General features: G+C 42.5%; 1 gene segment (V, D, J or C); it reads left to right on the top strand.

The window, feature by feature from the left end:
* Window positions 1-17,607: 17,607 nt before the first annotated feature.
* Window positions 17,608-18,554, top strand: LOC131516912 (T cell receptor alpha variable 21-like). The segment is given in 2 exon segments: window positions 17,608-17,713; window positions 17,909-18,554. Coding segments are annotated over 2 exon segments (480 nt in total).

Raw genomic sequence — 18,554 nt, forward strand, 5'->3', positions numbered from 1 at the left:
GGATTTCCAATGGCCCATTTGCTGGCACAATGGGCATGGACTGGTAGGCTTTTGGGGATGGGGACACTGACGAGACCAATGGCCTTCTTGGCCACATTTAAAGCATGGCCCTGGAGGGGGCCGTGGTCCGGAGGGCTTTATTGTGGCTGGCCTCAGGGCAGCTACCAAGGCTTGGGTCTGTAATTGTACCTTTTGTTGGAGACCGGCCTGTCACCGTTGTTCTTGAGCTTCCTCTCGGCCATTAAAAACTTTAAAAGCCATCTTTACCAGGTCGGCCATAGGGGTTTGAGGACCATCTTTGGCCTTTTTTAGTTTTTTTTGAATATCAGGGGCTGATTGGGAAATAAAATAGGTGGCCAATACTGTGGCCCCGGTGGGGGTGGTAAGGTCTAGTCTGGTATACTGGGTAAGTGCCTCTGTGAGCCGGCTAAGGAAGGCTGCGGGTTTTCATCGGGGTCCTGTATTATTTCTTGAAGTTTGTTAAAATTTAGTGATTTGGTTGAAGTTGCCCTCATGCCTGCTAGTAGGCACTGGATCATCTGGTCCCGGCGCCAGTGACCATTGCGTGCAAGTTGGTAGTTCCAGTTGGGGTCGGCCGCCGGGACAGCATCAGCCCCTACAGGCATAGTGGGGTTGGTCATGTGGGTTTGGTCTGCATGTTCCCTGGCTAAGGCCTGGATGTGCTCCCTCTCCTCAGGGGTGAGGGTAGAGGTGAGGATTACATGGATGTCGTGCCATGTGAGACTGTAGGCTTGGGCAAGGTATTGGAATTCCTTAGTGTATTGGGTGGGGTCAGCCGAGAATGACCCTAGCCCCTTTTCAATGGCGGATAAGTCTTGGAGGGAGAAGGGGACGTGAACTCGAACTAGACCTTCAGGTCCTGCAACCTCACGGAGAGGAAAAATGGCCGCTGGGTTCTGTTCGCTGGGAGGGGCGTGAGCACGGGTTTGGGATGATATGGGAGGCGAGGGCGGGGCGGCTGGGGGTTGGGAGTACGGAGGGGGGCGAGGACCAGTGGGCAGCGTGGCTAGATCCTCTAAGGGGTCGGAGATGGGGGAAGTTGGTGAGGTGGGGTCATGGGGGGGTTGTGGGCCGGCAAGGAGCATGCATGCAGAGGGGCAGGAGGAACATAGGTTGGGGCGAGACCTGAGATCCCAAAAGGCCATGACGTAGGGTATTTCATCCCATTTTCCCAGCCGATAGCAGAAATTGTCCAGATCCGTTAAGATTTGGTATTGTAAAGACCCCTCGGGAGGCCATTGAGGATCATTATCTAATTTGTACTGAGGCCAGACTACAGTGCAAAGGCGGATGAGTCGGTTACGACGAAGTTCGCCTTGTAAGCCCAGGAGCCAGAAGTTTTTTAACAGACATTGGGCGGGGGATAAGAGATTGAGGAGGTTTAGACTCCTTACTTGCCATTGGCATGGCAGGGCAAGGCGTCCCTCACGCTGCAATAAGGGCCTATTGGCGTGCGGGCCTTGAGGCGTGCGGAGGTTTAGAGACTGACTTGCGAGACGTCTCTCGTGGGTGTCAGCCGTGGTTGGAGGAGGGAAGGAGGGGTCTCTCCTACTTACCGGCTCCTGTAGGCGCTTGAGAGTAGGGTGGTTGGCCTCTGGCTTGGCAAGGAGGGAGCTCAGCCAAGGGAGGCGAGCTACTACCTCCCCCCGGGTTTCAGCACCAAATGTTAGGGTCAGGCGTAAGGCAGGGTAAAGAGAGGAGTCAGAGGCTAAAAAATTTTAGCAGTCAAAGGCTTTATTTGGGAACTAAGGTCTCGGGCGAGGTTCCGTGACTCAGAGAGAGAGAGGAGTCAGGGAAGTTGCCCCCAGGTGTGGTGGGGTGGGGTTTTTAAGCTGCAGCGGTTCTGGGTTTAGGTCCAGGTGGGCCTTTTTCGTGTCAGGTCGTGCTGTCGCTCGGTGATTGGTTGACCTCCAATTCCTTCTGGCATGCTACTAGGGGCTTTTCGTTGGGTTGCCCTGGCAGGATAGCCGTCCCCTCTACTGTGGTTCCAAGGACATCCTAACACTAGCCATTATTTGATTTTATATGTTTATAACTGTATAAACATATATGTAATCTATTTATATCAATGCATATGATACAGCAATTCTAGAAGGTATGACTATTGTTTCTCCATTACTCAGTTGAGAAAACTAAGTAACAGAGTCAGTAAGAAACGTGTTCAAAATCTCACAGCAAATAAACCATAGACCTGGCATTTGATTCCTGTTGTTCTGACTTCAGAAGGAACAAATTTTGAATAGAGTTTTCAAAGTCAGACATGCGAACAGATTTTAAAATTATTTTGAAAATCCCAGTTTCACTAATAATAGAGCAATTAAAGATGGTACTCTGAATTAGCATTTTTCACTTATTAAATTAAGAAAGATAAAACAGTTTAGTTATATAATGTGCTGGCAAGGGAATGGAGAAACAGATGCTGATACATTGTAACTATGTAAATTACTACTGCTTATTTAAAGGCGTCTTGGCAATACTTACTAAATGAAAGATGCATGGATTTTTTTTTTGTAGCTTTTATAACTTTCAATAATTTTTATTGATATACTGGATCATGTTGGCAAACCTCTTTGAGGAAATTCATTTCAGCAAAATCTGTGACAGTAAAAGACTGGAAATCATCTAAACTTGCAAAAATACAAAACTGCTTAAGTAAAATATGATTTGTCTGTGCAAGGGTATGCTACGTAGCCATTTTGCATGGGAGAAAATGCTGGAGGCCGAGCTATCCAACCAGCCTGATGGCAGGGCCCGGGCGGTGGATGGATCAGGACTGCAGGGCAGCCCACGGACAGTGAAGCTTCTTGTACTCCCGCTTTTATGTAATTTGGCCTTAATAATAAGTACCTGGGGAGTTGTCTGTTGGGGAATTGCCCTCGACAGGCCCCCTGGGAAAACAACCATTGGGGAAAGAAATAAGGTTCCGCAAGGAAATTGTGCGGCCCTACATTTAGCCTTTGCCACCCCCTATGAAGACTCCTCTACCTAAAGGAAGGATAGAGTCAAATGTTTCCCAGCCAAGGAAGGAACAAATGGATTTGAAAGCTCCACTCTGGTAACTAAGGAGTGTATCTATGGGCACAGGTCACTCCAACCCCTAGGCCCACTTGGCCCCCAGGAGGCATTCCAGATGATGATTGAACCTAGTCGGTTAAGGTACAGAATGGTTCATTAGTTCCTAGGTGCATTGTCTCTCTGAGAATGTATAAGGTACAGGTTTCTTTTTTTTTTTTTTTTTAATTTTTTTTTTTCCAACATTTTTAATTTATTTTTGGGACAGAGAGAGACAGAGCATGAACGGGGGAGGGGCAGAGAGAGAGGGAGACACAGAATCGGAAACAGGCTCCAGGCTCCGAGCCATCAGCCCAGAGCCTGACGCGAGGCTCGAACTCACGGACCGCGAGATCGTGACCTGGCTGAAGTCGGACGCTTAACCGACTGCGCCACCCAGGCGCCCCAAGGTACGGGTTTCTAAGGCCCTCTTGGCCCCCTCCTGGAACCTCAGACAGAGGCGAACACTTTTGTTCTTCAAACCACGAATGGTTCAGGGAAACAACTAAGAGGTCATGTCCCTGCAACTGTTCCACTTGAGGTGTTGAGAGATAAATGACCTTTCATGAAAACAGCAAAGCAGATGCTTTATAGATTGTAGATAAATGTAGATACATAATGAAAACAATGAGAGAAATTAATCACTAAGCAAAGTGCAGGAGGGAACATTACAAGAAAACAATCGTGTTATTCCTTAATGGGTGATTACACAAAGGAACAATTTTAGAATTAGGTAATGCCAGAAAACACAGATGATGCACACTATGAGGAAATTGCTAGCAAATATAATGCCATGTTTGCCACAATAAAGCGGGCAGTCCAACACACTCCTGTTGTCTGTGTCCATTTTTATTTTTGTTTTAGTTTATTTTCACTTTTTCGCCCACGCTGTTCATCCTTCGGGAACCCCTGGACCTGCTGGACTGGACTCTGGCAGGAAAATAAACAAAGCAGGGCCTGGAGTGTATAGGTTTGTCTAAAAATAGTGAATGCATGTGTATCATAGGAAGAGCCACCTGTATGGATGAACTGTGGTACTGAAAGATAAGTGAGGAAGGAAGACTTACTTTTACTGTATGTTATTTACTTATATAAAATGTGCTGTACATAAATAATAGTTACTCTCTCCCAACACACACGCAGTGACTTTCTGATCCCTTTGAGGTCTAGAAGTGGAGAGGTCTTTTTTCCCCATGTTACGCTTTTCCTTCCCACCCTCCAAAGATCTGTCATGTTTGTGACCATGAATTTTGGTCACACCTGGTCCCTGTAGCTAGGCATAAAATTATTTGAAGACATGGATTTCTTATATTCCCTATTTCCATTCAGTGGGGTTTCCAGATGAAGCTACACCCTATTTGATCTCCCTCTTTTCGAGCTCTAGTCCTTTTAAAGTGTCACCTGCTGAGTTTCTTGTGTATGTTAAAGAGAAACACAATCTGTTACATGTAGGACCAACTCTTTTATAACCTCTGGTACCAGTTTAGCTTTAAAGGCCATTCAAGAAACAACAAAACAATTAAAAGTGTAAACAAGAGGAGCATCTTGAGTGGTTCAGTTGGTTAAGCCACTGGATTCTTGGTTTCAGCTCAGGTCACGTTCTCATCGTTCCTGAGTTCAAGCCCTGAGTTGGGCTCCGTGTTGACAGCCTGGAGCCTGCTTGGGATTCTCTCTCACCCTCTCTCTCTCTGTCCCTCCCCAACTCTTGCGCGCCCACGCACACGCTCTCTCTCTCACTTTCAAAATAAATGAAAATAAACATTAAAAAATCTTTTAAAAGTGTAAATAAGAGATGGCTTTTCTGACTATAACTTTGAACCTCATAGACACTATGCCCGTTGAATATAATCTTTCCGTCAATCTTTTCTTTGTAGGGCAGTATGAGGCGGGTACTGTGAGATTGTGTCTGTGACCAGGAGGTGGCGGTGGCTCCATTCTTCTCATTTCCTGAATTCTTGAAACTTGAAAAGCATGAAACTGAGTTTTGATTGGCTAAGCCACCAACAGAAAGGCTCTCTCCTGCATCAGAGCACAAAAGCAAAGACCCAGAGACAGCACCTCAGAGAAGGTTTGGAATCGTTACGGATTGTACCAAGACTCAGACAGATGTCAGGATGGGGAACGTGCTGGAGTGTGCATTCATAGTTTTGTGGCTTCAGCTTGGCTGTAAGTTGGAGGGCAAGAGGCGAGAACCACAGGGACACGTTTATCCAAAGCCGGGGGGAAGGGATAGGGGTTCAGTCTCAGCTCACACAGGTGTCTTGTCGGAATTTTTCAAAACTACTGTACCAAAGTCATTGCATCGCTTCTGATTTTGTTTTCCTGAACAGGGTTGCATGGAGAAGACCGGGTGAAGCAGAGCCCTCAGACCTTGAGACTTCGGGAGGGAGACAATGTCAGCCTCCACTGCAGTTACACGGTCAGCTTGTTTACAGGGCTCCAGTGGCTTAGGCAGAATCCTGGGAAAGGCCCTGAACTCCTCTTCCTCCTGTATTCAGTTAACGAGGAAAAGCAGAAAGAAAGATTAAAAGCCACAGTATTAAAGCAGGGAAGTTCTCTGCACATCACAGCCTCTAAACCTGAAGATTCAGCCACTTACCTCTGTGCTGTGGAGACACCGTGCTCCCAGGCACCTGCAGCCTGAACCAGAAACCTGCAGTTGAGCTCTGGACATCAACAACATCTCTGTTGTTTTTCTTCCTCGAAGAAGTACCTACTTAGAATTCACAGCCTTTCCAAGTGGTCCTATGGAGAACAAAATCTCTTGATGTAGCCAGGTGGCACAGATGACTGTTCATTCTGTCCTGGTGTCCTGGACAGTCCTCTTTGTGTGTTCCTGGGTCTGTCTGCTCTTTATAACAGCCTGAAGCTTCCCTCACATGGATACAGAAAGGACAGCTGTGATATGGATGGCCTTGGTTTCCAGTCTTGGGTCACTTGAAAAGAACCTGCCCAGGAATACACACTCTTCCCCCAAATTAAAAAAAAAAAAAGTTTTATATTCTCTTATAATAATTTGGTCAATCTCTATTAGCGAATCTTTTCCTTTTAGTTCCTTTAAGTTTATTTATTGAGAGATAGAGAGAGAGTGAGAGAGGGAAAGTGCATGTGTATGAGCAGGAGAGGGGCAGAGAGAAGGAGAGAGAATCCCAAACAGGCTCCTCAATGGCAGCACTGGGCCCCATGCGGAGCTCAAACTCCAGGACCCTGAGATCATGAGCCAAAATCAAAAGTCAGGCATTCAACTGACTGAACCACCCAGGCACCCCATATCTTTCCCATTTTAATATAGTTTTCTTGAAGGCCACATCTCCACCAGCCACATTTCTACATTTCTCTTCTCCTTAATAACCAACTTAATGGAAAGAATTGTTCGTACTGACTACGTCCATTTCCTCAATGCCAATTCTTCACCTCCACTTGAATCTGGCCTCTGTTAGCATCACTCCAAGAGAAACTCTTGCTTTCATGTCCAAGGCTTTGGCATTGATAAAACCAGTGGTTGGTTTCCAGTCCTCATCTTGTCTGAAATTCTCAGCAGTCTCTCTTCCCTTATCTTTAAAAATAAGTGTTATTTTTTTAAACAAAATCATACTTCATATATGTACAAAATCAAAAGCACTCCTCCACCTACTTCAGTCCTGCCTCCTTGATGGACCTTTTAATTCTCAAGGGCTGGTACTGACATTTACTTCAATATTTTAAAATGCTGTTACTTTGTTCTCTCTCTCTCTCTCTCTCTCTCTCTCTCTCTGTAATTGAGTTGTAACATATATAATAAAGTGCACAAAACTCCAACCTATAGCTCAAGGGGAGTTTACACTTGTTTGTATCAATGTAATACCATCCAGATCTACATATCAAACATTGCTGTTACTCCAGAAGATTTTCACCTGCCCTTTGCAAATTCGATAGCCCTTCTTCCTACTCTCTGCCCTGGGTAACCACTATTCTGATTTCTGTCATCTATTCCTGAACTTCACATGACTCGAATCATACAGCATCATGCAGTATATGTTCTCAAATCTGGTTTCCTTCACTCAACATAATGTCTTTGCAATTCATTGATGTTGCCCTGCGTGCCCAGTTGTTTGTTCTTTTTTATTGATGGGTAGCTTCTTTGTATGAATATACGACAATGTATTTATCCATTCTCCTTGAAATAGACATTCGGGTTGTTTGGACTGTTTATACTTTGGTGCCATTATGAAAAAGTCTGCTAGAAATATTCATTTATTTTTTTAATTTTTAAGTTTTCTTTGTTTTAGAGAGAGAAATAGAGTGAGTGGGGGAGAGGGCAGAAGGAGAATCTTAAGCAGGCTCCATGTTCAGCCTGCAGCCCGATGTGGGACTCGATCCCATGACCCTGGGATTGTGACCTGAGCCAAAATCAATACTCGGATGCTCAACCGACTGAGCCACCCAGGCACCCCTAGAAATACTCATTTAAATGTCTTTGGTGGACATATGAACTTATTATTTTTGTGTAATTCCACTGGAATGGACTTACTGGGTCATAGAGTAGGCATATAATTAGCTTTAGTGTTGGCAAACATTTTTCCAAAGGATTGAAGCAACTTAAAATCTTATGAGTGAAGTATGAAGTATGAAAGTTCTAGGTTCTCCATATTCTCACCAAGAACTGGTATGAGTTTTCTTTATATGTTTAATTTAAGTCATTCTGGTGATATTTAGTGTTATCTCATAAAAATGTGGTTTTAATTTGCTTTTCCTGAAGAATGATGCTAAGCACTTTTTATATGCTCATTGGCCATCTGGATGTTCTTTTCTGTCCAGTATCTATTCAAGTCTTTTGCTCATTTGTATGTTTATTATCCATGTACATGCATTCTTTATATAGTCTGGCTATGAGCTCCTGTCAAAATTATATACCTTGGATTCTCTCCTAATGCACTGCTTGATTATTCACTTTCATAATGATGTCCTTTAATGTACAGAAGTTCCTAATTTCAATAAAGTCCAGCTAATCATTTTTTCCCATATTGGTTAGTATTTTTTTGTGTGTGCCCTGTTGAAAAATTTTTGCCTATTTCAAGGCATGGACATTTTTTTGTTTATTTATTTATTTTGAGAGACAGAGAGAGAGAGAGAGAGAGGGAGAGAGAGAAGGAGTGGGGGAGGGGCAGAGACAACGGGAGACAGAGGATCTGAGGTGGGTTCTGTGCTGACACCAGAGAGCATGATGTGGGGCTCAAACTCACGAACTGTGAGATCATGATCCTAGCTGAAGTCAGAGGCTTAACCAACTGAGCCACCCAGGTGCCCCTGGACATGTTTTTTTCATTTAGGTACCTATTCCAACTCAAATCAATATTTGTAATAATATGCAATAGGTGTCAGTGTTCCTATTGCTTCATAACCATTAAGTGAAAAGATCATCCTTTCTCTTAATAGAACTGCAGTCACATTTTTGTCACATATCAAGTGATCATACATGTTTAGGTCTATTCCTGCACTGTCTATCATCATTCCACCTATATGATAATGTGTTTATTAGTGTAGTTTTATGGGAAGATTTGAAGCTCGTTGTGTTTTCCCATCATCTTTGTTCTTCTCCACATTATTTTATCTATTCTGGGTCCTTTGCAATTCCACACAAACTTTAGAATCAATTCCTGTATTCTAACTCCTTTTCAATTTCCACAAAATTTCTGTTGCAATTGTGGTTGGTATTGCATTAAATTCTATGAGATCAATTTGGGGAGAATTGATATCTTAGCCATATTGAGTTTCAGGTCATAAATATAGACTATCAATTTATTTTGGTCAACTTCAATTTCTCTAAGCAATGGTTTTAATTTTTAGTGCCGTGATCTTGCACTTTCTATGTCAGATTTACACTCAGGTATAAGAGATTCCATGCAATTTAAAAAATTTTATTTCCCAATTGTTGCTAATGTATAGAAATACAGCTGGTTTTTATGCATTGACCTTAGATTCACTGAACTTGCTAAATGAAGTAGTTAATTCTAATCATTTCTGAATTTGTTTGGATTTTCTACATCCATAATCATGCTGCCTCCAAGAAGAAAGTTTCTTTCTTTCTTTCTTTCTTTCTTTCTTTCTTTCTTTCTTTCTTTCTTTCTTTCTTTCTTTCTTCTTTCTTTCTTTCTCTTTTTCTTTCTTTCTTTCTTCAGTCTTTATTATTTACTTTCCTTGCCTTATTTGCCAGCTTTAGGGGCAGGGCTGGCTTCCTGGGAATACTTAGATCTGTTTATTATTACTGGTAGGCAAAGATTTAAAAATGCAAGGGACATAAACAGAATGAGTGGAGTTTGGGGGTCTGCCTTTTAAGTTAGACCAATGATGGGGTGCCTAGGTGGCCCAGTCGCTTGAGTGATTGACTCTTGATTTTGGCTCAGGTCATGATCCCAGGGTCATGAGATTGAGCCCCATATCCCACTCCACAGTGAGTATGGAGCCTGCTTAGGATTTTCTCTCCCTCTCTTCCCCTCTCCCCAATTCACACACTCTCTCTCCCTCTCTCTCTCTCTAAAAATAAAATTAAAATTAAAAAATTCAAAAAAGTAAGCTAGAGCAATGACTAATGTCCTTCTCATAAATGGACTTTGAATGACAGAATTAGCTCCTTTGTGCGGAGGGGATGAGGGAAGGCCCAGAAACAAGGGAGGCAGAAGTGGAAGCTTCCTGATCTAGGGAGAGAGACAGAAGTGTTCTTTTATCCACATCACCTGGTTTTGTTCAATTTTAGCCTGATGTATTTATAGCTTTCCAGTTTGCCCAATGTATTCAGGTAAAGAAATCAGGAAAGTACGACGGGATTCTTGTTTCAACCTGCCCTCATTTTGTCATCCTTATTGTCACCAGCGTCTTATCACTTACTGAATGCTTAACATATGCCAAGTCCATTGCCTACCACTCTACTTACTCATTTAATAATCCAAAACCCGTGAAGTAAAATGAATGCATCCTTGGATGAAGAAACTGAGGCTTAGGTATGTTTAAAGATGAAGAAATTTCTGATATAAAGTAAATGTTTCAGGCCTCATAAAATGAGATGAAAAAATAAAAAAGTAAAAGCTCCACTGTTGACCAACTGGACAGTACTTCTCAAATCTTCTGTACATTTAAGAATCACACGGAGACTCTATTTCAAAAATGCAGATCTGGAGGCACATGGGTGGCTCATTTGGTTGAGCAGCCGACTCTTGATTTCGGCCCAGGTCATGATCTCTCAGTTCATGCAGATCTGATTCTGATCAATAGATTTGGAGTAAATAGGTCTGGCATGAGGTTGGGGGCCACTTTTTTTAGGGAGTCACGGATGATTTGGGTTCAAATGACTGGAGATCTTGCTTTGAAAAACACTGCAGTTGGGTGACCGCTGGATTTCAGGAGGATGGGTGATGCAGACCTGCAAGTATTGGGGGTTAACTTAGAGGAGAGGTGCTTAGGGAACATCGAACCCCACCTTGGAATGCCTGAATGCAGCTAACACCTTATTTCTGATGAAGCCATATCCTATTTTAGTTAGCAGATCATCTCCTTTTTAAATTTTTTTTTTAATGTTTATTTATTTTTGAGACAGAGAGAGACAGAGCATGAACGGGGGAGGGTCACAGAGAGAGGGAGACACAGAATCTGAAACAGGCTCCAGGCTCTGAGCTGTCAGCACAGAGCCCGACGCGGGGCTCGAACCCACGGACCGTGAGATCATGACCTGAGCCGAAGTCGGACGCTTAACCAACCAAGCCACCCAGGCGCCCCATCTCTTTTTTAATGATAAAAAAAAGTAGTAACTTTTTGCAACAACAAAAGGAAATTCATCCATGGTTTGAAAAGCAGCAGAGAAGAGTTAAGAGATAGACAAGCCTTTGGTTGTAGACTTAACCAGAAAAAAAGGCCACAACTTATTCCATTCTCCATCATGGATAAAAGTTTATTCATTCTTTCTTTTTAATTAAAAATTAAAATCCTTCTATATCTTTTTTTTAAATTTTTTTTTTTAACGTTTATTTATTTTTGAGACAGAGAGAGACAGAGCATGAACGGGGGAGGGGCAGAGAGAGAGGGAGACACAGAATCTGAAACAGGCTCCAGGCTCTGAGCGGTCAGCACAGAGCCCGACGCGGGGCTCGAACTCACAGACGGTGAGATCATGACCTGAGCCGAAGTCGGACGCTTAACCGACCAAGCCACCCAGGTGCCCCAAAATCCTTCTATATCTTAAAGGCCATAATTCCTTAATATTTTCTCCTTTGTTCCAAAATTTAAATATATTTTATTTATTCTAATCATTTTACTCTCTCAGGATTCTTTACAACATTGTAACTTCATATTGAAGAGAGCTGGTTATAACACTGATAAAGACATGCTTATTACCAAACATAGAACAATAATTCTCTAATGTCTGCCTTTAGAGTTCTCCTAATAATCTCCAGTAGAGACCACAAAATGACTCATAATCATTTCATGACCATGTTTAATCTTCAGCTATATCCTCTTAGCCTGGCTTTCCTTTCTGATATTCATGGTGAATTTTGGTTGGTGTGAGGCCTATTATTTAATTTTGTCCCTGAAACTTACCTAATAGTAATGGAACATTCTTACTATTCCTAATATTATTGGAATATGTAATATATATTTATATATTTATAATCTATAGGTTAAATATTATATATTTATATAAAATATAATTATAGGACTATATGAGTATATCTTTTCATGTTGTCTTTTGAAGAATGAGAAATCTTTATTTGGAGTCACCTATAGAATTAAATATCCTTTTTCCAGTTAGAGGCTCCAGATTGAGCCCCGCGTCGGGCTCTGTGCTGACAGCTCAGAGCCTGGAGTTTGTTTCAGATTCTGTGTCTCCCCCTCTCTCTGCCCCTCCCCTGCTCAGGCTCTGTGTCTCTCTGTCTCTCAATAATAAACATTAAAAAAATTAAATTAAAAAAAAAATCACTATGCATCCACCACCATTTTCTATTAAGAAAGGCTTGCAGCCATACACTCCCTCTAGGATTTAAAAAGAAGAAAGCGAACAGTCTGTGTACCCTCCAAACCCCAATCTTCCCCCACTTAGCTGATGTGAAGAATGGGAAGAGCCAAGATGAGAAAAAGTGTTCCCCTTTCCCCAAAAGTCACTTGAGGAGTCAAGATCCCCGCCCAAAATGACTATTAAAAACAAAGTCACCTGAAAAATAAAAAACAAAAAGGAAAATTGCATGACATTCTGTGTTTGGATATCTGCTTCTGAAGCAGACTGTGATCTATTTTTACACCTGCCTAAATAGAAGATAAGGAAATTGGAGAAAGATGGTGGACTGAGGAGGAGCGTCAATGGGGCTGCCTGAGTTTCTCCATTAGGCACGGTAAGGAGGAGTGAGTGTTCTCCTGAGCAAGTAACGCTGCTGAAGGCAGCAGGGCCTGAGCTGTCCTGCCAGGGCTCCGGCCGGGAGAGAAGAGAGAGTGAGAGGCTACTGAGAGTGCCTCTGAGTGGGGACCCTCAGGGAGGGGAGAGCCCAGCCTTGAGGAGGCCCCTCGGGGTTCCCTGGTGCTCTCCATCCAGATGCCTGCCCGCCCCCCATGGAGGGCATCTGGAAAAAGCAGGAGGAAGTGAACAGAGCAGGCCAAGCTGACCTTCTGGTAGCCAGGGGTCAAAACTCAAGTTCAGAGAGCAAAGGAGAGATGACAATGGAAGATATAAAGAAGGCTGCACTTTGATTTGTTTAATAACTGAAAATGGCCCAGAGGCTTTGCTGGGTTCTTTCCATGATGTCTTTAAGGGAATAAGATCCAGCGTCCCTCCAAAGCACCCGTCCAGATTTAAGCCTCTTTGGTAGTCTTTGATACTCTTTCCTCTCCCCTTATTAAAATGTTTGCTCCACCTAGAAAATGTTGATTTTGTCTCAGTAGGTAAACTTGTGTTATATCATCGTATCATCCCCTAAATCTACAGTTGATGCCAGATCCTTTCACATGCCTATAGGGCTGAAACTGTTGCAATTAAGTGGCAAGAAAGGCATCTTTATTTTCTTTTTCCAGCTGTATGTCCTGTTCTTGACGTGATGAGCCAGTCACCCCACTGCCTGAATGGAGGAAAGATCATGTGGTTTTTTAAAAATGAAAAAAGGCAAAAACTCTGTTAATATTGCAAAAATTGTCCTGTCCCACGTGGAGATCATTCTGAAACCACAAATGACCAAAATTGAAGTTCTTCTGTGATGTCATAAGCACATCTAAGCAATCCTCGTCCACGTCTGTAAAGTAACTTTACTAGAGCAGATTGGTGGACTTGCCCGGCATGGGAAGAAGGCCTTCATGTCTTTAGTCACAAGAGGAGGATGTTCCATTGTCAATAACATCCCTGATCAGTTGGGGCAGAAAGCGGTTGGTTAACATTCAGTACTGAGGCTCTGCAAAAACTGTGACAAATGATATATTTTATTCTCTTCATTAGAAGCAGAACAGTCTGTGCATAGCCTCCAACATTCAGCGATTCCTGGCTTTGTCCCAATCCATTATGAAACGTTTTCTTTCCACTCAAAATAGGATGACAGAGGAGGACGGGAAAGTGGCTGTGCCATTTTCAAGCCTAAATAATCTATTTTTGACCATTTTTTATAGTGATAGAGAAAAGTAGAATTTATTTATTTATTTGGTGGGAAGGAAATTATCTTACTCAATCTGTTTCATTCAGTTCTCTTAAATTTGAGAAGATAGCAGGAAGTTATCAAGGTCATTCTCTCCTTTCTTACAGAGCCTTTATTCTTTTTTCTTCTTCCTGTTCTTTTCTGAGGTCAACTCTGTCAGTGACCAGAGACATACACACAGAACGGGGGGGGTTTGAGCAGGGTTTGTGGAATATAAAGATGGGTGCCATTCCATGTGTCTTGTTTTGTTTATACCAACATGTGAAGTCTCTAAATGCCACCCCCGACCCCTACAGATACATGATCCCTGGAAGTATTTGAGGAGACTAGAGAATCAGAAAAGTTGGCTTCTAGATTAGGATCTGATCTTAGACCTGCCCAGTCACTTTGAGCATGTCACTTTCTGCATCAGAGTCTAATTTACTCATTCTTGTCATTTAGATGAACTTTCTCAGTCCTCTCATAACTATTTTTCACTTGGTGGCTTTTCTGAACGTAAAGAAAACTCTTTGAGCTCCCCACCTCATCAGATCAGTGGTAAAATATATTCTTTCTCTTGGAGTGTGAAAACGCAGTAAGAAAAGCATTCTGAGTTGATGCTGTCCTTACAATTCTTATTTTCCTCTTTTTGACTCATCCTTTTAGAGTTGAAAATTCATAACTACTTCTCAAGGGAAACCCTGGGTGAGAGTGGATGCCTGTGTCATGTTTTCACCCTTATTCCAGGGACATAACTAAACCAGGGAAGTGTATCAACCAAGCTACTTTCTCACTGGCTGACCAATGGTCTGGGATTCCTCAGTGTGACACCTGCTAAGTGCCTGTCCTCCTATCTCCCCCAGTCCAGGTTCCAATACAGAGGCTGAATTCTAGGCCCTGGACTCTCATGTCCACTTGAAGTTTGAGGACGATGGAGGTGTCTATGCTGCAGATCCTGAACCTAGGAAAGAATGGTCTTTGAAACCAAGGAATTGGAAGAGGGGCCTGCCGCCTTCACTTGTCTTCCTGTCTTTCACTCAACCATACTTAGAGCAGGAGTCAGATCACATCTGTATACTCTGCAAGGAAGTCACATCCTTAGTATGAGGGACTATGTCATATCGAGTATATCAGTTTGCTAGGACGGTCATAACAAGGACCACAGATGACCTACACAACAGAGATGTGTTGCTTCACAGTTCTGGAGGCTAGAAGTCTGAAAGCAAGGTGTCTACTGGGTTGGTTCCTTCTGAGGCCTGTTGGGAAAGGGTCCATTTTAGATCTCTCTTCATGGCTTGTAGATGGCCACCTTCTCTCTGTGTCTCTTCACGTTTATCTTTCCCCTATGAAGTCTTCGCGTACGATTTCCCCTTTTCTAAAAATACCAGCCGTATTGGGTTAGAGCTCATCTTGATGACCTTATTCTAATTTGGTTACCTCTGAAAAGACCCTAAGTAAAATCACATGTTGAGGTTCTGTGGATTAAGACTTCAACATATGAATTTTGACACAATTCAACCCATAACCCTCTGTGATCACATAAGAGCTTTCTTTGCTATAAAGAATTTCTTATATTCAGTGAGCCCAAAGGAAAATGAGAGAAAGCAATGGCATCCTGGCTCTTGACAAGTGAGTCTAGATAATTCCTGCCACATTTTGCTCTTTCTGTAGGATGGAAAGGAGAGAAAGTTGAAGTAGAGAATGGGGTTCATAGAGGAAACTTCTTTTTTTTCAACTTTTTTTTTTTTTTAATTTATTTTTGGGACAGAGAGAGACAGAGCATGAACGGGGGAGGGGCAGAGAGAGAGGGAGACACAGAATCGGAAACAGGCTCCAGGCTCCGAGCCATCAGCCCAGAGCCCGACGCGGGGCTCGAACTCACGGACCGCGAGATCGTGACCTGGCTGAAGTCGGACGCTTAACCGACTGCGCCACCCAGGCGCCCCATAGAGGAAACTTCTAAGAGGTACCATACCTGGACCTTAAAAGTCTGCCTTGGGGGTGTGGAGACAATCTTATGTTTTTCCACTCCTAGGGATTATGTAATGTTACGACCACGGAGCCCAACTCCTTGGAAAGTTCTGAAAGACAAGAAGTAAGCATACTCTGTTCCCACCCCACCATTAGAGGAAAAGAGTACATCATCTGATATATACAATTTTAGAACCAAGGCCCATAGTATCTGATTTCAGGTTTAAAGAACAATGTGACTAATAAAGTAGCTTTACCACCCATCCCTGTGGACAGAAATTCCAGTCCCCTGAACCTGCACCAGGTTTCCCTGGAAAATACCACTGTGGATTACTGCATTGTGAGAGATGCACAGTGGGACAGAATGCTGTACACCTGTTTCTCTGGCAGGGGAGGGGAGATAACCTCTATTTAAAGAGGACGTTACACATAAAACATGAGCTTCATGGAGGAAAATGGAAAAGAAAAGAAGAAGGAAAGGAGAAAAAATAAGGAAAAAGAAGGGTTCTGGGTTCCCTCAATTTTCCAACTGTAGCATATGCATTTCAGAAATGAATGAATTTTGAAAGTTTGCTAGAAAGAAACAATTAGTATATTTATTTCAATGTTTTCCTTATTGTTCTAGATGGCTGTTATGTTCTCTATTTTTATGATTAAATAAGTTATAAATGAAGATTTAATAGTTTAAAATATTAAAGCAACTTGGGTGCCTGGGTGGCTCAGTTGGTTAAGCCTCTGACTTGGTTTCAGATCAGGTCACAATCTTGTGGTTTTCAAGTTTGAGCCCCACATGTCAGCTTTGCGCTGACAGCACGGAGCCTGCTTGGGATTCTCTCTCCCTCTCACTCTGCCCTTCCCCTGCTCATGCTCTCTCTCTCTCTCTCTCTCTCTCTCTCAAAATTAATAAATAAACTAAAAAAATATTAAAGCAACTTTATGCATTTAGAATAGAAAGTGACCCTCCTTGATTTGTCCCTCACAAGTTCTCAATTACTGTGAACATTTTGTGAGCACATTTCAACTGCTTCGACTCATTTAAATACATATTCATAATAAACATACTGCTTAAAGACATAAATGGGACCACACTTAGATGTAAAATACTCTCATTTGACTGAACGTCAGAGAATTCTCTGCAAGTCAGAAAATTTAAGTTTAATCCCTTTCCATAACTGTATAGTATCCTAATATAGATGTGCCATAATGTATTGACGAGTTGTAGTGAAGGATATTTAAATTTTTCTACTTTTTTTGCTGCTGCATACAACTTTATACATATTTTTTTAAGGGTGGTTCTGGAAAAGAATTCTCAGGCAGGTGGAATTTCTGGGATCCAGTAATAGGTAAATAACCCTTGTAAACCTTAATTAGTTTACAGTTCTGCTATGAGAGATGAGCACCCATATCCTGACATTATCACACACACGAAATATTAATATTATTCATCATTCTTAAGTCTTTGCCATCTGATGGGCGAGAAAGGATATAAAAGGATTTTTCAAGAAAGTGTGAGTTAAGGGCAACCAGCACTTCTGGACTAAAGTGGCAAGAGGAGGCAGCAGTTATAGGAATCTGAAGAAAGCAGCTACAACTATATAGTAAAAACTTAGATTTCTTCTTTTCTGGTATAAGCATTTATACTCTACACTTTTCTCTATGCGTGGATTTTGCTGCAGTCGGTGCATTTGATATTTAAAACATTGTTGTCATTCAGGAAGAGGAGGAGAAATGACTATTTCTCTGGCAATGCTGGGGTGGCTCCTGAGATGGCACTGTTTCCATTTCCACCTCCTACTCTTGGCAGATCTGTGCCTGTGAGTGTGTGTGTGCGTGCGGGTGAGTGTGTGTGCGTGTGAGCATATGACTTGTCTCTGATTGGCTGGGCTCACCCTGTTTCCTACAGATGCTTGAACATATAAGGTAGCAAAGCAGATTCTTTATCTTTTGAGCCCTTGTCAGTATTACAGACCCAAGAACGAGTTCTCAGTGGCTCTAAGTGACAGAAGGAATGGACAAATCCTTGAGTTTGCTCATCCTTTGGTTACAACTGGACTGTGAGTGAAAGGGATTTGGAAATGGGCAAAGAACAGACAGATCCTGAGCCGTTTCTCCTCAGGGAAGAGAAAGAAAGATAGGGGGCTGTACCGGTGTGATGTTCTATGTAGACTGAAAAAGTAAATTGGGAAGTAATTTCCCAGGAATGGTTAGCCGCCAACCCGTCCCTCTCTCGGTGTTCTCTTTCTGAACAGGGGTGAGCAGTAAACAGGAGGTGATGCAGAGTCCGGAAGCTCTGAATGTCCAAGAGGGAGACAGCGTGGTTCTCAACTGCAGTTACACTGGTAGCACTTTTTATTCCCTTCAGTGGTTTAGGCAGGACCCTGGCAAAGGACTCACAGTTCTGTTGTTGATTCAGTCAGCTCAGAGAGAAGAAACAAGTGGAAGAATTAAAGCCTCGCTGGATAAACCGTCAAAACACAGTGCTTTACACATTGCAGCTTCTCAGCCCAGCGACTCGGCCACCTACCTCTGTGCTATAAGAGACACAGTGCACAACAGGCTCCTGGCACCAATACCCAAACTCTGCAGCTGGGGCTCCACCCACGTGCCCTATCTTGAAGCTGAGGAATCTTTCTCCATCGAGGGGCTTTCTAAATTGACTCTTTTCCCAGATAGAAGCAATTAACTATGCAAAACCTGATCTATATATGTACACACACATATGTATGTGTATATATGCACATCTATGAGTATGTATACATATATATGCGCATATACGTATCTTCACATATGTATCTGAAGTTACATTTGATCTTTAGATTTTTATCAACTTCAACTTCAATAATAGCTTTGTTGAGATTAATTCACAGGCCAAACAATTCATTCTTTTAAAATGAA

The sequence above is a fragment of the Neofelis nebulosa genome, chromosome 7 (genome assembly GCF_028018385.1).
Source record: "Neofelis nebulosa isolate mNeoNeb1 chromosome 7, mNeoNeb1.pri, whole genome shotgun sequence".
NCBI classification, from domain to species: domain Eukaryota; kingdom Metazoa; phylum Chordata; class Mammalia; order Carnivora; family Felidae; genus Neofelis; species Neofelis nebulosa.